This window comes from Pan troglodytes, chromosome 3 (genome assembly GCF_028858775.2).
Source record: "Pan troglodytes isolate AG18354 chromosome 3, NHGRI_mPanTro3-v2.0_pri, whole genome shotgun sequence".
NCBI classification, from domain to species: Eukaryota; Metazoa; Chordata; class Mammalia; order Primates; family Hominidae; genus Pan; species Pan troglodytes.
Window position 1 is genome coordinate 185,756,884 of NC_072401.2, and position 14,829 is coordinate 185,771,712.

Below are 14,829 nucleotides of genomic sequence, written 5' to 3' on the forward strand. Positions count from 1 at the left end.
TTCAGCACAACTTCAGATCTCAGAACCAAAGCTGACCCAAGGCAGGAATTTTCTAGCCCCACTAGTCAGCTGATTGATGAGACTGAGGGGAAGCCGCTAGTGGGTTCTGGGCAGAAGCAGATTTACAGCTTATGCACCAAGGCTCCTCATGTGTGTGAACTTCTTCCAAATCCCTGTACCTAATTTTGTATTCATAACTGTGTATGTTTTCTTCTTAAAGAGAGATCCCATTTAGCATAATCTTCAGAGTCCTACAAAACCTGAGTCTGGCCCTGGCTCTGGTATGTATATTTTTCTCCCTGATAAAAGTAGGAGACATACAAACAGAACCCATGCCCTTTCTTTCCTGCTTTGGAATGTCCTGACGGGATATGATGTGATGCATGGAGCTGCAGCAGCCACCTTGTGACGTTGAAGAAAGCCAAGAGCATTGCAGAAGAGCTTGCTTGGGGCATGATATAATTGAGTTGCTGGATTCAGCAATCCTGGAATTGCCTGCCTCCAGACTTCTAGTTATGTGGGATAGTAAATCCTTTTTGTTTAAGCCACATTTATCAAATGGGCTGTGATTTATGACCAAGAGCGTCTTAATGGATGCCTTGAGGTCTCCCAGCACTGCGTTTCATCACTCACTGGAAGGCCCTGCATCTTTATGCCGGACGTGTGGCTGCTGAGATACCATGTTTACTTTCACTGAGAGGACTCAGGGCTGAAGCTGCTTCCCCAGCACCTGTCACACCCTACTGCAGGGGACCAAGACCTTTCTCGCTGGAATTGAGATGGCACCTCATTAGTCACCCAGCATCTCCATAGTGACCTCTGGCCCTGCACTCCCCTACCTAAGCCTGTTTTCCACCAAGATGCCCGATCACTTCTGCGCTCTTATACTCTCCCTCCCTACCACCCAGCCTCTCAGCACGGGTGACTTCAGCTAAAGACGACAGAGTAATGACGGATGCAAATAGCCAGCTAAGAAATTACTGATGGCTGTGGATTAACCTTCAGGGCATATTTGCTTTTAAAAATTCCAAGCAATTCTGCCAGAATTTTATAAACTGAAAAAAGTTCAAACAGTAAGCCCTTTGGTGTGATCTGGAAGGCTGGCGTTGTGGAATACAGTGAGACAGGTGACTTGCTTGACCACATATGTGCTCTGTGTGAGGTCCTGAGCAAACCACTCTAAGTGATGATTTGGTGATCCCAACCTAACCTCACTCCAGGTGACCTCACACGCTGTGATGAAGTGATGAGAAGCATTTTGGATTGTAGAGGAGAGGGCATTAGGGAACAGAAGGACCCTCACCTTGTAAACCACGTGGCAGAGAAGCCATAGCTGCCTGAGAAGGACCTCGCTGGTCTCTGCTCTGCGCAACTCACACCCCTAACCGAATCTGCTCTCTTCTCAGTTCCTTGGTGCCAGGTGCTTCTCTCTGTCTGAGAGCACCCAGAAGCCACGCAGTCTTCCTGCATAACTGATGTTCATGTCACACAACCCCCATTTTCCCATGCCCATGTCCCGGACTCCCACTCACTTGCCCAGTCAGCCTTCCTGCTGATCATCACCTGTCCTCATGCCCCAGGGTGACTACTGACAGTCTTAGGTCTTACACTTGGTTGGCCTCAACCAGCTATTCTCATGTACCCTGGGGTCTGTTCTATTAGGTTGGTGCAAAAGTAATTGTGATTTTTGTCATACCGCAATTACTTTTGAACCAAGCTAATAATTGCAATCCACCTTCAAATTCCGAAAATAACCCATGCTGTCTTCAGGAATGAACTGTAAACATGACACGACTGCAGACTCCCCTAAAGGGCAGGGCCTCCCCACCGTGGCCTGATATCACAAGCTGATGCCAGAGCTGGATGAGCTTAGAGTCCAGGCCAACCAGGAGGAGGCTGTGGAGGTCATTCAGGCATGAGGCAATTAAGGTTTGGACAAAAAATGCATGATATTCTCCTCTGAAAGATCAAATTGGCAAACTGGGGACTCACAGTCTCATTTGCCAAACATTTCTCTTGAAGGTGAAAGTTAAGCTGAGCCTCTCCCTGCTTTTGACTGCCCTTGAGCAATTGCTTTGGTTCACAGTAATTGTTCCACTTTCAAGCGAACAGGTTACATTGTAAGCCGGGTAATCGAGTTAATGCCCGTTTGTTAAAACACAGCGAGTCTGGAGCCACGAAGTCTAAACCACGACTCTGGGTTTGCGTCTACAGTTGTGTCTACAAAGTTACCTGATCAAGACTTTTGATTCTCTAAAGAAAGACATAACGCAACAAACGATGCCTACGTGAAAAAATCTTTTATGTATAAAAACTTGAGTAACTATTATTTAACTTTGGACTGTTTTATAGAATTTGCATAGAGAATAAATTGGCACATATTTCATAATTACCTCAGTTATGAACCAGCCTTCATCAGCCACTAAAGTCAAAGGAGAGACAAACTTCCCTTTCTTATAATAGAACCTGCTTGGGATGGCTTCTTTCTCGTAGACAGTCATATGTTCCACTGTGCTCAGTTTGTTATATATCTGCAAAGAAAATCAAGAGTGATCAGTCTGACACTCTCTTAAATATGTGTGAATATTTACTGGAGCTAAGGGAGAGGAGAACTTACGTATAAGACCAAAGAAAGAAATTGCCAAATACTTGATAGATTTGAATATGTAAAAACAAAAAACTTTTGTCTGTCTCAAAAAGCAAGGTGGCTTTATCCAGGAAGGCTGAAGATCCTCACACTCTCTCACCTAAGAAGTTGACTCTGAGGAATAGAGTGAAATCCCTCAAGCCTGTGCACCTGTAGCCATGTGGAGGAATGAACCCTGCAGACTGGAACAGCCCAAATGCCCAGCAATAGTGGGGGAGAGAAAGAATTCATGGTGTGGTTCTGCAATGGAATACTCTACAGCACTGAAGATGAATGAATTATAGCTACAAACACTCCTGGAAGACTCTCAGGGATCTCAGCTTTAGCGGGGGGAAAGCAAGTTGCTGAAGAATACAGGCAAAATTATTCCAATTCTATATTTCTTATTATAGTTTGAGCAACTACAAAACTAAACAGCATATATGGTAAAACTGTAAACAGAAGTTTTAATAATTTAAGACAGTGGTTTCCTCTGAGGGGGCAAAAAGGGGGATTGGGTCTGAGAAGGACATACAGCTGTCCCAGGTAACGGTAATGTCCTATTTCTCAGGTGTTCTGAGTATAAAGGGTCTGCTGTAACATTACCCTTCACACCTTATTCATTTTCTAATAATGTCAAAACGCCCATGCTCTAATATTATGTCAAAACTCCCATGCTGATATTAAAGGGAAAGTAAGAAATTGGTCTACCTGATGTTAAATATTGCAAAGATCAAAAAAGAGGATTTGTTCTTCAACTTGACCTAGAGCCTATCCTGCCTGCACGTGAATCTTTAAAGCACTAGTACTTGTTTGCCATTAACTACATTGGTAATTTCATAATGAAGATGCAAACTTTGTACAATTTCATGATGAAGATGCAAACTTTGTACATACTTTGTACATCTGCCTGCCTCAGCCTCCCAAACTGCTAGGAATATAGGCTTCAGCCACCGAGTGTGACCCTGTACGTATTTCTTTTTATCTCTCTCTCTTTCTCTTTCTTTTTCCTTCCTTTCTTTCTTTTCTTTCTTTTCTTTCTTTCTCTTTCTTTCTTTCTTTTTCTTTCTTTCTTTCTTTCTTTTTCTTTCTCTCTCTCTCTTTCTTTCTCTCTCTCTCTCTCTCTTTCTTTCTTTCTTTCTTTTTGATGGAGTTTTGCTCTTGTCACCCAGGCTGGAGTGCAATGGCAAGATCTTGGCTCACTGCAACCTCCGACTCCTGGGTTCAAGCAATTCTCCTGCCTCAGCCTCCCAAGTAGCTGGAACTACAGGCACTCACTGCTACACCCAGCTAATTTTTGTATTTTTAGTAAAGACGGGTTTTCACCATGTTGGCCAGGCTGATCTTGAACCCCTGACTTCAGGTGATCCACCCACCTTAGCCTCATAAATTGCTGGGATTACAGGCGTCAGCCGTCGTGCCTGGCCCTGTACATATTTCTAATAGTAGCAGCCACTTAAATATCTATAGCTAAAATTAAAATCGACTGACTGATATTGACTTGGCCTTTAGCCAAATCAGGCATATATTTCTGGGCATCACTGAATATGAGATTGAGTTTATCAACTCAACTCTGTAAAATAATGTAGTGGATGGTTTCTGACGGCTCCTGAGTTATGATTTTCTACTTAAGGAAATCCGGAGTTCCTAAGGAAAGGAGGATGCATTTGCAGAAGGATTTTGTATAAGTGAAAAATCTAGTGACACACAGCAGGTCTCACAAACTGTTGTGTCCGTCACATGACAAACTGTCGCCCAAACATGGCCCCCGCTTTTGAATACTCTACCAACTGCTTTGGCTGCCTGCAATGCCTGACTTGAACAGTACCTTGGAAGGCGCTCTCCCTAGCTCAAAAGCTGTTGATGCCCAAGTTCTGGAGACAGCACGTTCCTAAGTGCCAAATTGGACACAAGGATGATCTTTCTTGCCAAAAAAAAAAGAAAAAAAGAAAAAACCCAGAATGTATTTTCAAGAACCTGCCAATGTGTAAAATATTGTTTCTGATTTCATATTTTGGGAGCTCATGGGAACACTGCATAAACATAGCCTGCACCTGCAGTCCCTGACCATGGAGCCTGAGAACATCCCCTGGGGATGGAGCAAGGCTGGGAGCAGTGGCATTCTGGGCATCTGTGTTCCTCAACCCCAAACAGACAGATCTTATAGGGCAGTAGGCTCCGTGAGTTATGATTTTCTACTTAAGGAAATCCGGAGTTCTTAAGGAAAGGAGGATGCATTTGCAGAAGGACTGGGCTAAGGAGGTGAGACCCTGGCCTCCACCAGTGCTTCATCCTTACTAATGACTGTCCAGAGCCAACTCATGGCTGCAGTGAGGATGGAGAGAGAAAGCAGGCTGGCCAGGACCTACTACTGGCACCCTGTGGTTGGCAACCTCCAGGGGCAGCAGGTCGCCTGCCCCCAGGAAGACAGTTGCTTCCTGCCCAGATCAGTTTCATCTGGGAGTGGGACGAGCCACAAAGCCCATATTGGGAAGTGACTAGGAACTCGGGGGACAAGCAGCCAGCAGAAGGTGCCACTTGCTCCTCCTCCTTTCTCAGGGTAGGTCACCAGCTACTGCCAGGCAGAATATTTGTTTTGAGAGCAGGGTAAGCAGAGGTCTAGTCATCCCTGGTGCAGGGCAGTGACTGTGGGGAGCAGAGCTTTGTCCCCCATCTTGGCACTGTGGGAACTCAACCACACCCTCTGGTGGGGATCATCGTGGTCACCGACACATACACTGTCCTTGCAGTGGGCTCAGCGAGCTTCCATATCCCTCACAGCAGCCAGGAGGCAGCTATGACAACACCACCATGCTCACGTACAGGGAGGCAGAGAGGCCAGGGTGGGGAGCTTTTCTGGCTTCCAACTGAACACAGAGCTGGGAATGGTGGCTTCTGACATAAGGAGCTGGGCACTGCATACAGCCTCAGCTCCCTTCATTCTTTACCGTCTTGTTCCCCAACAGAAACAGATCAGCCTGGCAGCAGCCTCTTTCCTGAGAAAGGGCAGCCTAGGGATGCTGCTGATGCTCCCCAGATGTGCCTGAGAAGTGCTGCATTTGGGCCAATAATAAAACAGCCCTAGGCCGGGCGCGGTGGTTCATGCCTGTAATCCCAGCACCTTGGGAGGCCGAGGCAGGTGTATCACGAGGTCAGGAGATTGAGACCATCCTGGCTAACATGGTGAAACCCCGTCTCTACTAAAAAAAAAAAAAAAATACAAAAAAATTAGCTGGGCATGGTGGCGGGCACCTGTAGACCCAACTACCCAGGAGGCTGAGACAGGAGAATGGCATGAACCCGGGAGGCAAAGCTTGCAGTGAGCCGAGATAGTGCCACTGCACTCCAGCCTGGGCAACAGAGCGAGACTCCGTCTCAAAAACAAACAAACAAACAAACAGCCCTGGTGAGGGCCTGTATGATGCTTCCTTGATCTCATTTAATTCTCATGACATTCAATGGAGTAGGTATCATCATGCCCATTTCAGAGAAGAAAAAACAGAGACTTGATAGAGGTCACTCAGGGAGTGAGAGGTAAACTAGGTCATCTGTCTCCAGCATCCGAGCTCCTGACACTGCTCTGTATGTCAGTATTAAAACTACAAGGAAAGGCCGGGCGTGGTGGCTCACACCTATAATCCCAGCACTTTGGGAGGCCGAGGTGGGTGGATCACCTGAGGTCAGGAGTTGGAGACCAGCCTGACCAACATGGAGAAACCCTGTCTCTATTGAAAATACAAAATTAGCCGGGCATGGTGGCGCATGCCTATAGTCCCAGCTGCTCAGGAGGCTGAGGCAGGAGAATCACTTGAACCTGGGAGGCAGAGGTTGCAGTGAGCCGAGATCGCGCCATTGCACTCCAGCCTGGGCAATAAAAGTGAAACTCTGCCTCAAAAAAAGAAGCAAACACACACACACAAAACAAAACAAAACAAAACAAAAAAACTACAAGGAAAAGACAGTGCAAATGGCAACACACGAGGGCCCACATGGACCTCCTCCGCCCCCCATGGGGCTGTCTTGCCTCAGAGTGTTTCCCAGGGGCTGGCCAAAGGCTCACAACAGGCCCGCGGTCCTTCACTTGCTGCAGGTCATTCAGGCTGATGTACTTATTCAGCTCAATCACTTTGTCCATCCAGAAAATGTCGGTCATTCCGTGATCCGAGAAAATAATGACGTTCAGGCGGTCCTGCAGGCCCCGCTCCTGTGGGGTGGGAAGACAGTCATTACTGCACCAACAGAGAGGCTCGGGCACTCAGAAAACCTTGTCAACTACAAATGATGGGAGAAAGGCTATCTCCTCAGTTCTGTGTTTAATCATCTACTATTTTGCCCTGGTGAGAGCCAGTTCAAAACCACAACAGAAACCCTTTGCGGAGGGGACTGTGAGGCTCAGTCCCACTCAATTCGTGCTGACACCTTACACAGCACTTTCAGCTTTTTAAGGTTGACCCTCTGCATCTTCTTTGGCTCTTTCAACAAACTTGTGTGCTGGTTTGAGAACTATCACGTGCCCATGTTACAGATGTACAGGATAAAGCACAGGAAGGGAAAGCAAAGGTAAAAACAAAACTGAACACTTGTAGTCATTCAGCAAAAGCGTAAGGTAGAATCAGGACTGGAACCTGTCTACACGTCAAGCTGCTACCAAACTTATTAGGAGTCCACAGAGCTGGGTGTCTCTCCAGCTGAGCCAGGCGAGAAGGCACACCTAGGTCAGTCTCTCTCACTGGCCTGGCTGTGGAACAAAGGATCACTTGGTATCGCAGGAGGCATTGTGTGAAGCCAAGGGACTCGTCAAAGCCTGTGCTGGCCCGATCGGCCTTTAGCAGTAAGAGGGAAGATGTTGACAGGAGTGACTGTGGAGGAGACAAACAGAGGGTGACAGAGAGAAGGCCAGGCCACGTGTCTTTGCTTCAGGTCACCTGGATCCACTTGGTCATGTACTTCAGGACAGTGTCTACAGCCTTAAGGGCATCTTTCCTCTGCGGGGATGCAGGCCCGTAGTGGTGGCCTTCCACGTCAATGCGCTCATGGTATATGGCTGCCAGGTCGGCCCGGCCACTCCTGGAGGGACAGAGGAGAGAGGCGTAGATGTGGGAGGCCCCCGCCAGCTTGCTCCCTTATCACCCCCATAGCACTCTCTGAAGGTGTTCACACCCCCCGAAACCTTGTCCCTGGGCCAGACAAAGCCAATACCCTAAAATAAATGAGGTCAGATCTCCAAGGGAGAAGCACACACTGAACCAAGAATTGCTGGTCCTGAGCAATTCTTGGCAATCTTTGAACATAGAATTCGCAGTCTTTGAACATAGTGAAGCTTCCATAAAATCTGTCCTTTGGATAAGCCTCAGCATTTCATTGCTTTAGGTACGTGCACATTTAGCATTTCAGATGTGCCTGTTCACACAGTATGGCATCTGTTTAGGTGTCCACACTTCCAGAGTGGGCTTACATGTAGGGAAAAATCCGATTAAACTCAGTGGTGTCTTACTATAGTGAGGAGTTTTCATGAATAAAGTTTACCATTGCATTAAAGTTTAATGAATGAACTAATTCTAGGTCTCTTCATGTTAGATACCTCTCCTTAGTGCAGCACTCACTGTCCTGGTTTCCTTAAGGCTATTACTCTATTCACAAACCTCCACATCAGCCATTATGTATGACAATTTACCTGGTGGCTTTTGGTCAGGAAGCTGTCAACCCCAGATGCTGGGAATCCTGGATTTGTGATGCCTGTGATTCAGGGATTATACACGTGTCTTTTGTGAAAGGATGATACGTTGACATTTCATTGACTCACTAGGACCCTATGTCTTCAAGGGCTGAGACCTCTTGCCTGTCTGGAGTTTAGCTGACACATGCTTGCTTGCCAGCTGTTTTCCACAGGGATCTGGTTTCCATCCCAGGTCAGCTCATTTGCAATGAATTGTTTGGGTGAGGAGTGACGAGTAGTCATGCCTGCCCACCTACTACTGGCCATTGACAGCTCTAAGGTCCAGGAACCATGGCAGAAGGACATGTGGCCCCCAGCACAGTTACCTGAGAGCTGCAAGGGGTTCCTAGCCCTGGGGTTTCAGGGACACCTGAGTCTCCCATCACCTTATGATTCTGTCCTGATTTCTTTGCCATGTAAAAAGTTCTTAATGTTCTTTCCATTTTTCTTACTAAAGTGGGTGACTGTTAAGAAAAATGATCCAAAACTTAGAAATAAAGCCTACAGTATGATTGCCTGTCTTCTCAGTGCCATGGTGAGCACTGTCTAATAAGCTTGCTTGAGTCACCAGACTGAACTACTGATTGGAGTTCAGACTCCGGAAACATAGCTGTTAACTTGTAGGAAACTGATAAGATGAAAATTATTTTTGTCTGATGGAGAAAGCAGCTCTAACATTATGGTTTGATTATCCTCTATATTATTAAGCATATCTGCATCAAACAATAATTATCACTCATCATTCTCCATCCTTCTGTTTCTTGGTGTGTGTGTGTGTGTGTGTGTGTGTGTGTCTCATTTTCTCCTTATAAGCAACTTTGTCATGCTCCTGGTTCCCCTCAGCAAGAAACTACGTTGAACCTTGGCATATTCCTCATACCCAGATGTGCTGAGCATATGACAAGTCTTAATTTTGAAAATTCTCTTTTGACAGGGCCATTGCAACTAGACAAATTCGGGATCAAACTCTGGCTTCTCTTCTAACTAACCTCGAGGCCTCAGATGAATGGCAAGATTATCTCCAAGCCTCCATTTTCCCATCTGAAAAACCTACTTGATATGGTTTGGCTGTGTCCCCACCCAAATCTCATCTTGAATTGTAGCTCCCATAGTCCCCATGTGTTGTGGGAGGGATCCAGTGGGAGGTGATTGGAGCATGGGGGCTATTCTCATGATATTGCTATTCTCATGATCGTGAGTGAGTTCCCATGAGATATGATGGTTTTATAAAAGGCTTTCCCCCCTTTTGCTTGGCACTTCTCCTTGTTGCTGCCGTGTGAAGAAGGACATGTCTGCTTTCCCTTCTGCCATGATTGTAAGTTTCCTGAGGCCTCCCCAGCCCCGTAGAACTGCGAGTCAATTAAATCTCTTCCCTTTACAAATTACCCAGTCTTAGGTATGTCTTTATTAGCAGCAAGAGAACGAACTGATACACTACTCAAAGGGTAACATGGTGTATTAAACAAGCTGATGTGTATAAAGCACTTGACACATAGTAAAAGGGAGGGGAGGGGAAGAAATGCCTCCCATTTCTCTCTTCCTTCCAGGTGGCCCTAGATCGCTTTTCCTGAGTATGTGGCTGAGCAGGCATGAGGAGCCAGTCTCCTAGCCCCAGCCTGGTTCCTGCTCCTTTTTCCCTGTACTCTACAGGGAGGAGGGACCAGGCCAGGACAGGGGAGCTGGCTTCCTGGTGGCCTGTGGAAAGAGTTGTGTCATCTATTCCTTCATTAGTCCAGGCACCACTGAGGCTCTGGGATCCTGAAGGCAGTCCTTTAGAGCTGTCTTCAGTAGCCTGGAGCTTGACAGAGGACCATATCTATACACAGCCTATGGCTGTGCCCACTGTTCCGGCGGCCAAGTTGTTTCCTGACGGACACTTTTGTGAGGCTGCACAGTGAGTCTGCTCTACAAGCCTGGAAGCAGTTGTCCGGCCCACTGTGACCCCCTGCTCTCCTCCACCCACCCCATGAGCCATTCAAGGCTTATTTCAGCTTTAGCACCACGCACCTTTTCCCGCCCACTGAACCACGAATATCCTGCAAATAGGACTTCTGGGGGGATGGGAATAAGTGGTGCAGATCACAAACCCTGCTTCCTTTTCGGCCAGGATAAAGGGCCGTGTGTGGGGGGCGCTGCCTGCAGACTGCCCATGTGTGGTGGGAGGCACATGGCTCCAGTGCCTGGGCTGCAGGCTGCAGACACACGACACCTGAGCAGGCTGCAGAACCCCAGGCCTTAGGATGGCCCCAAAGAGAATACTTGCAAAGAGGCGCGTCTGGACTCCCTGTCGCTGTCTCAATTTCAGGGTGTCTTAGAGGTGTGAGCTGGCAGAGACCAGGGTAGAGGACTGAGGAGTTGACCCTGGAGTGGTTCTCAGGCACCGTGTCCCCAAGGCAGGAGGCCTCCAGAGACTGGGCCCTAAGCCGCTGTGGAAAGAGCTGGGTTCTTGCTCCACCACTGGCTGGCTTGTGAGGTCCAAGGAGAAGTATTTAACCTTCAGAGAGCCAGTGGCCTCTTTTGTAAGGTGGGGAGAGCAATGCCTACACAATACCATGGACATGAGAACCAAGTGGGTTACTGGAAATCAAGCCCATTGACACAATACTAGCCAATGGCTGTTAAAACACTAATTCCCTTCCCTCCTCCTTTTCCCTATTAGAAGTTGTCCAAATTCAAAGGTAGCATTTCACAAGGATATGTCTGGGGTCAGTAATGCATTATGAGCACCGGAAGGCAATGCCTGGATCAAACTTGGGCGAGGGATTATCTTTCCTACCACAGGCTGACATAGATCCTCTGCTGAAATGTCCCTGAGCAGACCTCTATGTTCAAGATCTTAGCAGCCTCTCCTGCTTTCTGTCAAAGCCCATCTATCCTGGGTTCCATTCTCTCTGCCTCTCAAGTTAATAGCAAAGTGGATTAAAAAACACACTCTGTGAGTCTTGTAGTGACTTGGAGAAATGTGTGTGCATGTTTGGACACTCACGTATGAAAACTCCAAGTGGTCCTCAAATTATAGTTAGGAATTTGCAGTAGAGCTGAACAGATGTCAAGAGGTGAGCTGTGGCATTCTAGACATGCTCCTCTTTTAGGGGTCTCTGATGGACAGACCAATAATCCTACATCTTTGCTAGACACACATACCAAGAGACTTAATGATTCCTTTGAGCCACATGATTGCATGGACAAGCTACTACGGGCAAAGTGCTCTTGACTGGTCTAGACTGTTCTAGACTGGACATCTTCTTCACTCACCTCATTCCTGAAGGGGACAAAGGTTAGATTTCTTTCAAAGAAAAATGTTGACCCACAACTTTCAGGCCTTTATTATTCTTTGTAAGAAGGTGATGAGACATGTTCTAATAATAACACACAGGTTGGCTGAAGGAGGGGCTTCCTGTGTCTTCAGGGGAGGCCCAAGTCATCTCACTGTCTTCCACGGGCAGTGTCATCCAGCCTGTTATTATTCTTTTCTTTCTCACATGTCAAGAGCTTCCTAGCTTTAGAGGTAGTGGGTCTCCATCTTTCCACCTACTACCCAAAGGGGCTGTTTCTGGTGGCCCTGTTAATTTTGGCAATATGAAGACCCCATGAGACAATTACACTGACCTGGTTTCCATCCGACCCAGGCCTTCACTGCTTCCAGGGCATCATTCTTATTGCAGACCATGTGAATGCCAACCCATGGAGCTCAAGGCCATCTACATAGACCACAATATAAATATGTGGAGCTGGGCAGTATGGTAATGCCAGGGCACATTAGGTGGCGGCCTAGCTGGGGACCCTTTCCTGGGCTTCCGGTTCTTTGTAGCCCTTTCTTCCTGGTGGAACCCAATACCTATGGTAGACACACACTCATAGCCCACCATCACTACCACCACCACCACCACCACCAGAACCTTCCCCATTCCTAAATATTCTCCAAGGTAAAGATGCATTTCCATAGCTTCTCTAGAGGAAACAGAGCCCAGCACTTATTCCCTGCTGCATGCTGGTGTCTCTCAGGACAGGGAAGTCTGCTTAGACTGGCCAGCTAGTAGGCCAGTGCCAACCTGGGATTCTCATGGCTGTGCGCTCTGTGCTCACCCACCTGTGAATCACCGGGCGGTACAGAGTGACAATCCATCAGCTGTTAAGATAAGATGAATGCAAAAAGGATGACATTGCCAAACAGACTGTTGGGTTATTTGGAGGTATCTGTATGACAACTCTAACCCGAAATTTCATATTTGGCACAGCCATGGCCTGTGGGGATGGCTGGCATTCTGGATATGTTGGAAACAGCATTGGTTAGACATGGAGCAATGTCCAAGTGCCAGCCCCACTCATCTGCTACACGTGCTGTGCTATTCTGCTTCACTCACACAAAACTAGACTGCAGCACAATATCCCGGCTCATCCTTGTGTGGTTCTCCAGCACTCACGGGCAATTATTTCTCCATTTCTATGTGTTTTAAACCTGTTTTCTCTCCGACCTGTCAATGAGAGCATGAACCTTTATGTGCCCCCACCTCCCTGGACCCTCTTGATAGGTTTCGTGGAAGTGGAATCATTCTAAGAAGCAGTGAAGGCAGGGTGCTGTTTTCTGCTTTCGCAGCTCTGTGGGGGTGGCTGCTGCTCACCATGGCGTCGGAGGGGCGTGGCAAGAAGAAAATCTATGATTGGTCAGCTCTGTATCTGAGGCAGTCTTAGCGACAGGCCCTTTCATGTGGCTCGTGCTAGTGCTCTGTACACTGTGCCTGGGTATGTTGGTTCTCGGATATGCCCAGCTTGAAACCAGGCTCCTTTTCTTGGGGAGATGAAGGTCCTGTCCCCAGTCTCTTTGCTCTGATTATGGTGGGTCTTCTGCCTGACGCACACGGGAAACCCATTCAGTGTCCACAGTGACCTCAAGTCCACTCCTGGAAACTCAAAAGCTCCCAGCATCTGTAACCTCTCGGTTGCTGATCTCTACTTAATGCAAACTCCCACTTGGGCTCCCATCTTGACTTCCACTTCCAGAGATTTCTGAGACTGACTTGAGGCTTTGTCCTGAACTGTCTTGATCAGTGTCCTTGACAGACTCTTGTGTGCTATACAAGAGAGCATTACTAATTCCTACATTTTTCAAATTGTGTGTCATGGTTCCATGTGGGAGGGAAAAAACAGATTTTGTGTTCTAATATACCCATGCATTTTGTACATGGGTACAAGAAGGGGGTAGGGTAGGCAATTTTCCCAAACTTATTTGACCACATATCCTTCCTTTTTGCCAAATACTGATTAGTACCTTCAGAGACACAATTGTTCACTGACTAATGCTTAGGGAAATGATGACATTTATATTGTTTTTCCGTTGTTTAACAACATAAAAAAGGAGATTCAAACCCTTAGGGATTTTCCTGCTCTCAATTCAACATTTCCAGAGATTGCCCCTGCCTGAAATCACTTGCTCACAATTACTCCCTACTAGCAGTTAACAATCACCATGCAAGACGCTCACCAACTCTCTGACATTATTTCATCTCCACCAAGCCCTCTTAATTCACTTTAGGCTCCATGATCAGTCCTGGAAACAAAGAAGAAAATGGTGTGGCTAGAGTTTGGGACACTTACTTGAAGGAGTCAAGAGCATCGCTGACTGCATTGGCAAAATTGATATCCGTTGGGACATTTTTATATTCTAGGCAGTAGGTGGGTCTGACACCCAGAATCTCAACCTCACAGCCTAAGAAGGAAAAAGATGGCAAATAGTTACTCTCTTCAATAAGCAACGTCGAGTTATGAGCCTATTTCAGGAAGCAAACACCATTAGTCAAAATCAAAAATAAAAATGTTGCGTATTTTTATGAACTAAAATAACTTATTGCTAATAAGTGGTGTATTTAACTGCAATTTTGCATAACCGGAGCAGAGGTTCTCAAATGTTATTCCTATGCAACACTGGTGTCCCACATCAGAGACTGGCAAAAATTAGACCACAACTGTCTTTCCCAATTTGAAACAAAACACAATTAATCAATATATACAAATACCTCAACTGAAAATTTCTTCAATAGATTTTTCATGAATCTAAGTCTTTCATGAAAACAAAGTCTTCTAGTGTACTTTTGCCTCTTCTAGAATCAAGTATTAGGTAGCATCTGATTAGTCAGAGGATTATAAAATAAATATTTTACTATCCTGTGGCATTATACAAAAGCTAACTGGACTTAGAGGTACTCTGCCAAATTGGCAAGCTAAAAATCAGTGAGTTCAAGCAATGGGGTCTGAGCCGTATCCTTGCCTGGCCCAAAACAGAGTGAAAGAATCAAACTCATTCCGATGTGAACAGACTCAGCTTTTCTGCCCCAGACTCCTGGACAAGTAGAAGTAGTTGCTCTGCCGAGGAGACACCCATCCATATTAGGGAACGTAGAACAGAAGAGGGATGTGCCCACCTCGGTTTCTGCTAGTTGAGTAAATATTTATTGGGCATTTACTATGACCTAGTCACTATGTTCAGATG

At 46.6% G+C, this 14,829-nt stretch overlaps 1 protein-coding gene across 5 annotated transcripts in view; it reads right to left on the bottom strand.

Moving 5' to 3' along the window:
* Positions 1-14,829, bottom strand: part of ENPP6 (ectonucleotide pyrophosphatase/phosphodiesterase 6) — a 181,614-nt gene that overhangs the window by 21,571 nt on the left and 145,214 nt on the right. For all 5 annotated transcript variants that reach the window (XM_063810023.1, XM_063810024.1, XM_063810022.1 and 2 more), the window contains 4 exons: positions 13,938-14,049; positions 7,552-7,693; positions 6,651-6,830; positions 2,394-2,531 (listed from right to left, as the gene is read on the bottom strand). In XM_063810023.1, the coding sequence (XP_063666093.1) occupies positions 2,394-2,531; positions 6,651-6,830; positions 7,552-7,693; positions 13,938-14,049 (572 nt within the window). The remainder of the gene's footprint in view (positions 1-2,393; positions 2,532-6,650; positions 6,831-7,551; positions 7,694-13,937; positions 14,050-14,829) is intronic.